The 7,561-nt window shown below is 37.8% G+C and overlaps 1 protein-coding gene across 2 annotated transcripts; it reads right to left on the bottom strand.

Annotated features, from left to right (window-relative positions):
• Positions 1–1,073: 1,073 nt before the first annotated feature.
• taf12 (TAF12 RNA polymerase II, TATA box binding protein (TBP)-associated factor) lies at positions 1,074–6,952 on the bottom strand. 2 transcript variants are annotated; one of them, XM_062992155.1, is made up of 6 exons: positions 6,808–6,952; positions 3,557–3,779; positions 2,248–2,325; positions 2,004–2,118; positions 1,713–1,801; positions 1,074–1,594 (listed from the first exon to the last, which is right to left on the bottom strand). In XM_062992155.1, exons 2-6 carry the CDS (start codon positions 3,725–3,727, stop codon positions 1,559–1,561), a joined length of 489 nt encoding a protein of 162 aa, XP_062848225.1. In that variant the 5' UTR covers positions 3,728–3,779; positions 6,808–6,952; the 3' UTR covers positions 1,074–1,558. The 2 variants fall into 2 exon arrangements, with proteins under 2 accessions (XP_062848225.1, XP_062848227.1); XM_062992157.1 differs by lacking the exon at positions 6,808–6,952 and adding an exon at positions 6,616–6,656.
• Between the last annotated feature and the right edge of the window lie 609 nt (positions 6,953–7,561).

The following is a 7,561-nucleotide window of genomic DNA, read 5'->3' as shown; positions in this document are numbered from 1 at the left end:
ACCAGACAGCACCTTCTCCAGCAACCTCTTAAAGGTGGAGAGGTTATTGCAGAGGCCTAAGGGGACAACAGAGAATTCCCACAGGCCTTTTTCCAGTGTGAAAGCCACTATAGAGGTGGTGTATGAGACACCAGTACCCACTCACAGATCCACTGAGCTAAACCAATCCGTGGAATGAGGGTATGAGTCTTTCTTTGAAATAACACTTAGACACTTGGAGTCCACGCAGAATCTTTTTGAGTGATCCTTCTAGGTGGCGAGTACCATTGTAGGTGGCCACAGGCTTTTTGGAGGCCATATCAACCCGCATTGGCGATGTCTTGCATTTCCTAAAATATTTCTACACAATAATTCTTCCAACTCTCAGAATTCTGCATGATTCTACTGCAAATACAATTCAGAACCAAGCCAATTTTTACAGGCTCGATTAATGTAAGGCTGTGTCAGCACGCTGTATGACAGAAGTACTGCTAAACATACTATACATGAGGACTAAACAGTATAAACTTTACTGTAGCAAAATCACATGCTGTGCAGCTACCTACCCCAATTTGGCAATTTTATCAACCAAGCAATTCAAAACTACATGCTGGAAATAAACTAATACTAACATAACTAAAAAATGTCTAAGAAAATACAGCATGAGTGTGTATGTCCCCCAAAAAACATTTAATACAGCAGCAACAACACACAAATTCTGGCAAGACAAACTCGATAACAAATGAAACATTGCAGAACATCTTTAGACCTCTAGAGAAGTGAATATTAATGTTAACATTAATGTTTTTATTATTAATGCAAATCCAACAAGACAAGAAAAACTTGCCATATATGACTATTGATGAAACACAGAAATAATAAGTTCCAGATCCAATATTGGTACTGCCAAACACTATACGTAGTCTTATTTATAAGGCTAGTTTTAGTGTACATGACAAATTAAGCATGGTTTTCAATGATCACACAAAATTATTACATTTTATTTCTTCAAAATTGTATTTCATGCATGATTTATTAATTAAACTTCACAAAAAAAAAAAAAAAAAAAAAAAAAAAAAAAAAAAAAAAGCACCTTTACATGCTTACGAGACAATAAAAGAGCGGATAAGAGTCGTACACAAAGCAACACATACCTGATGCAAAACAATTAAAATCTCTGCACAGTTCTGGTATGAAATGATTTACAAGCTCAAGCATTGTCTCCTTTTTACGTAATGCCCAAGTACAAACTATACATAGAAATGATCTCTGAAGGCAACATTTATGTTTATTTAATAACAAGGGCAACTATAACATCACGCCCAGTAATCCTGTTCACCACTTAAAAGAAAATTATTAAATTGATAATGACTGCTTATGACTCTCTTGAAAGGAATAAGAGGCTCAACCTGCTGTAATCAGAAAATAAATAAGCAGTGACACTGGGTGACAATGTGTGAAAGAGAAAAAGAGACATATTGAGCAACAGTTCGGGGGCAAATGATTCTGATGTCTGGGGACATTTCAAAAAGTCACTTTGTCTTCAGAGCTGAAAAAAGAGGCAGTCTTTTACATTTTGCTACTTTTTGGTCGTCTTGCGGATCAGTGCCATTCGCTGAAAAAAAACAAAAAAAAACAAAGATGGTTATTCAGCAAAATTACCCATTTGTTTGTTTGTTTTTTTATTCTGAGTATTGTGCATTTTATATTATTCTAAGAGCATAAAGACAAACCTGTTTGTGCGCTTCAGTGGTGCACGCCTTTTTGTACGGTCGGATTTCATCAGAGCCAAAACCAGGGATCCACATGTTCCACTGACGCTCTGTGGAGTTACAGCACAATGATTTACAGTGCACCTTAACATACAGTAAACCACAAACTGTGGATAATAAACTGCACAAACCTACAGTCAATCAAAAGAAAAGGGCAAATAAGAACATCCTGCACATGATTAAAAATACACCATGCACTAGCAGTAAACATCGGTTCGGAAAAAAAGAAAAATACTGTAAAAAGAAACTTACCAAGGTGCAGCTGAACATCTTTCACTTCCAGGGTGTTGGATTTCCGGTGGCGAGCGAGCTGGCAAGCAGCAGTTACCACGCTTTCTATAAAATCATCAGCAACCTGCAGCAACATCTGAACAAAAAAAAAAAAACCCTGGGAATTAGTTAATAGTCCCAAATGACATAAATGAATAAACAAATAACCCAACAAAGAAGGAATTCAGTAAATGTCTTTAGTTTCAAGACTAGACAAGAACATTACCTCTTCAACATCCTCATCAAGCTGCTCATTAGGATCAATTTCTCGCACAAGATCTTGCAGTTTCTTCTTACTAAGAACCTGTGATAGAAGGAACAGATGAACTAAACACACAGCTCATACCCTTATAGTAAAGTAAAAAAAAGGGTTAAGAGCCTTGCTCAGGAGCCAAAGAGAGGCAATTTGGTGGTATTGGAGCTTGAACAGGGAACATTCTGATTGCTAGTCCAGTACCAGACCATATATTTAAACCAGAATGACTATTTATATTAGGGATGCAAATTTGTCTGATTCTTAAATCCAAAAACTGACCACCAATAGTTAACCATTACAAAGCTTGTAGCAAATCACATTAAATAATAACAAAAGAAATCCATGACATTAACCTGCTGTCAGACTCCATACTGATGCAAAACAGCTTCTTCTTTTATGGATTAAATTATTCATACATTTTCAAGTTATTATGCATTATAATCATTTGTATTTTCTCATTCAAGTTCAACTACAGTGTGCTCTAATGTACATTCGTAAACAGGGTGCATATTTCAATGCAACACCCTTCACACGCACCTAATGGATGAGGGTAAGAGTGGCTTGTGTTAAACAATGTGGCTCCGTTCTTACTTTAAATCAACTGTTGGAAAACTAATTATAATAAACCTTATAGAATTAAATGCACAATGTGTCATTTGCTGGTTGTCAGTTAACATTTCTAATATATATTGAACCAAACTTGTGGCCTATTTAAAAGTACTGGGAATGCAGCAGTATGCGCACATGAGTACTCTTAACCAAAAGTGGAAAAAACCTTCCCACTGCAGTCCTGATCATGCTCTGTATTAAACAGTCTGTATATTGTGTAATTATTTCTATTTATTTCTATATATTCTATCTGTTTATGTTTACATTCCACAAGTGTTGACATTTTGAGCTTGCAAGTTCAAATCTTAGCTCTGCTATCAGCCAGCTGGCCACCTTCACAGACATAATTGGTTTATCCAGGGGAGGGAGAGCCAGAGGGATTTCTCATAACTACTGCATATCTGCTGGCTAGTCTATGGTGTCTGCACAAAAGATGGGAGATAAAAGAGACGGGTGACACTGTGTATGATGCGGATCTCCAAATGAACACGCCTCATGCAGTTGAAACAAAGTGATCAGCTACTGTACAGTTGGAGGGGGCGTATTAGTTACGGCCCTCCTTGTTGTGTCTTCATTTACATTATGTATTTAGTAACATGAAGTGTATAAATGAAATATATGTGCTCAGAAAAACTATTGGTGAACTATAATGGGGAGTACACAGCCTCACCTGTTTTTCTTCAGGACTCACTCTTCCAGCAGGCCCTGGGGTGCTCAGAACCTTTCCTGGTACAGCTGTACTATTGGCCATGGTGGTGGCGATAGGTGGAGTGGACGAGTTCTCAGCTTTCACAGTGCTGTACAGGTTGGATCGTCCGGGCTGCTGCTGATACTGATTCATTCTATGTTGAGTAACAGCTGTCAAGACATAAGTTTCCAGTACGTCTGTTTAACTGTAATAGAAACAAATATTAAAGAAAAAGGGTTACAGAGTTTCAGCGTGTTCATATAGAATACTAATAAGTTAATTTATGTATACTTAGAGTGAAGACAATGAAATGTAGTATAATAACCAATATGACTGACGTGTGAACAAATACTTATATTACCTAATAAGACAATAAAACCTTCTTAGCCAATTAATTTAAAACATTACTACATTAAACAACGAGAGGAACTTTGGGGAAGAACGTTATAGAAATTGGTGCAGAGGAAACGGTTTGCCATTTTTAAGGAGGACATTTTTTCTTCAATAATGACAGTCCTGTAATACACTGTTTATGCAAAAAGCCTATGAAACAGTCTGAGAAAAATAAAATATGTAGAAAGTAGGGCTGGGCGGTATGACGGTACATTCGGTATACCGTCTTTGATTCCTCATACCATATGGATTTTTCAAATACTGCCATACTGTAGCACAGTTAACACAGCTGTAGGCTTCAGTAGGCAAATCATATAATATTGTTTGCCACTAAAAGCGTTATGGAGCGCTGTGCAGATTAAGTACAGCTCACTAGTTAGCCAGGTAGCATTAGCATGACAGTGTTAACAGATGAGAGAGGCTTCCTCAATATGGTAAAAAACTAAGCAAAAACAGATGGAGGATGAAGAGAGGAAGACCAAATATGCACCGGAAGAACCTACCTAAGAAATGAGCTGTCGGCAGTTTCGAACAGATTGAAACACTATATACTGTACGGTTTGTCGAGCCACGACTGTTGCAAACAACATTATTACAAACGCAGTAACAATTCACATATGCAAGGACACGATTCCTCTATAGACAGTTGAGAAAGAAGCTTTCATTGCAATGATTGGAGGTGCAAACGTTTTTTTATTTGTTAAAGGGAGAGCTAAGGTTAATTGTACAATACTTAGATAGATAGATTCAACTTTATTGTCATTGCTCAGTACAGGTACAAGGCAACGAAATGTAGTTAGCATCTACCAGAAGTGCAAATAGTAGCATTGTGCAAAGAAAAACAAAGAATATCTGTAAACATATATCTATGATTAATATGAATATAAAGTACAATAATTATAGCTATTGACATATATGGAATTATATCTATATACATATTAAGGGTGGCACGGTGGCTTAGTGGGTAGCACTGTCGCCTCACAACAAGAAGGTCCTGGGTTCAATCCCCAGGTGGGGCGGTCCGGGTCCTTTCTGTGCGGAGTTTGCATGTTCTCCCCGTGTCCGCGTGGGTTTCCTCCGGGTACTCCGGTTTCCTCCCACAGTCCAAAAACATGCCACCAGGTTAATTGGAAACACTGAATTGTCCTATAGATACCTAGCCGCTAGATGCACTAGTGCATTGTAGTGCCGGTCCCAAGCCCGGATAAATTAGGGAGGGTTGTGTCAGGAAGGGCATCCGGCGTAAAAATTGTGCCAAATCAATGAGCGATCATGAGGATGACTCGCTGTGGCCACCCCTGAAAAAAGCCGAAAGAAGAAGAAGAAGAAGATCTATATACATAGTACTATATACATAATAGCAATAATAACAATAAGCATATGAATAAAAATGGGTATATATTATAATAATAACAGTAATAATAATAAAAGATGTGTAAATAATAACTACACAACTGTAACTATATAAGGATGGTGAAAAATAACTAACTATTTTAAATATTAAATAAACGCAACTGTTATTGCAACTGTTTCACGCGTTCTGATTCTATCACATATTGTGTCATTTTGTGGGGCTAAGCAAAGCTTATAGTACTCAGAATCTTCACTATATACATAATGAAATTAAAACTTGTGATATTCTTTCTACTTATGACAGTAAAATCAGCCACAGGTTGTGTGTTTATTAGGATTTTAACATCATGTTTTACACTTTGGTTACATTCATGACAGGAACAGTAATTACTCATTACACGAGTCTCCAATTCACCTCACTTGCATGTCTTTGGACTGTTAGGGAAACCGGAGCACCCAAAGGAAACCCACACAGACACGCGGAGAACATTAAAACTTCACACAGAAAGGACCCGGACCGCCCCACATGGGGATCGAACCCAGGACCTTCTTGCTGTGAGGCGACAGTGCTACCCACTTAGCCACCCAAAATCAGCCACAAAAAAAAAAATACCGTGAAAGCATCAGAATCTTACAAAATACCGTGATGCAAATTTTTGGTCATACCGCCGAGCCCTAGTGGAGAGTACACAGCTGATAACTAATGAAGCTTAGTTACATTACTGTACCTGCCACCTATATGTGGCATGCTAATAGAAAGCCCTAAATCTTTAGATTCCATTATGTACAGCTGCATTTGGAATATTTAACCCCACAAACAAAATAAGAATTGATACTATTTATAATTCATCTACACGATTCTGCAGAGTTTAGTCAACAGGTGAAGAGCTACACCTAGTATACATGTTTTTAAAAAAGCTTGCTGCAGAAATTGTGTTCATTTGTGTTTCACTTTAACTTTTATGGGGCAGTTGTAGCCTAGTGGTTAAGGTACTGGACAAGTAATCAGAAGGTCGCTGGTTCAAACCCCACCACCGCCAGGTTGCCACTGTTGGGCCCTTGAGCAAGGCCCTTAACCCTGAATTGCTAAGACTGTATACTGTCCCAGTACTATAAGTCGCTTTAGATAAAAGCATCTGCTAAATGCCGAAAATGTAAATGCAATTTAATGTCATTTAGCAAGAGGTGCCAGAGCGACCGAATACAACTGCAATTTATCATCGCTAGTGTCTCAATAAATCTCTAAGCTTCCTGTTAGCCCGCTATAAGCTAAATAACATTTAATTCTTGTTTACAGAATATAAATCTTTGCACAGATATAGAAACCCTGACTGCAATTCAATCTCCCCTCCACTCGGCTAATGAAGCAGCTAACATACAGTTTTAGCCTTGTTGCTATGGCTAAAAGCTAACGCTAATGTTGAACAGGGTGCCAAAAAAGGCTTTCAGCACAAAATAGCATCACTAAAAGCAGGTAGAAAGCATACCTTTTATTTTTAAAGCTTTTAGTTATTTCTCCATCTTCTGTTTAAATATGAAAACAAAATTCGACGCTATGTGTTATTGTTCCAGGCAGTGTAGCGCCATTCCAGCGTTCTCAGCCAGTATCAACACACAACAAACGGAAATGTGACTTTACAACACAAAAGTCTTCAGATAAGAGACGACACTGATCAAATAAGATAATAATAATAATAATAATAATAATTAATGTCACGGCCGACTTTCGTAAATATAAAAAAATAAAAAATTTTACATGCAACCGGATTTTTTTTAAAAAAAGGCTAATTTGGACAACAAACTATGAATAAAAATCGCTGCAGATAGAAGTAAATAGAAATTACTGACTCGTACAAAGCATATTTAAACTTATTTTATACACCAATCAGCCATAACATTAAAACCACCTCCTTGTTTCTACACTCACTGTCCATTTTATCAGCACTTCTTAGTTCTACAATTACTGACTGTAGTCCATCTGTTTCTCTGCGTGCTTTGTTACCCCATTTCATGCTGTTCTTCAATGGTCAGGACCCCCACAGGACCACTACAGAGCAGGTATTATTTGGGTGGTGGATCACTGCAGTGACACTGACATGGTGGTGGTGTGTTAGTGTGTGTGGATTAGACACAGCAATGCTAATGGAGTTTCACTACTGGACTGAGAATAGTCCACCAACCAAAAACATCCAGCCAACAGCGCCCCATGGGCAGTGTCCTATGACCACAAATGAAGGTCTA

This window comes from Trichomycterus rosablanca, chromosome 3, assembly GCF_030014385.1.
Source record: "Trichomycterus rosablanca isolate fTriRos1 chromosome 3, fTriRos1.hap1, whole genome shotgun sequence".
In the NCBI taxonomy this organism is placed as follows: domain Eukaryota; kingdom Metazoa; phylum Chordata; class Actinopteri; order Siluriformes; family Trichomycteridae; genus Trichomycterus; species Trichomycterus rosablanca.
The sequence above is the reverse complement of the archived record's forward strand: the minus strand, read 5'-3'. Positions and strand labels throughout refer to the sequence as shown.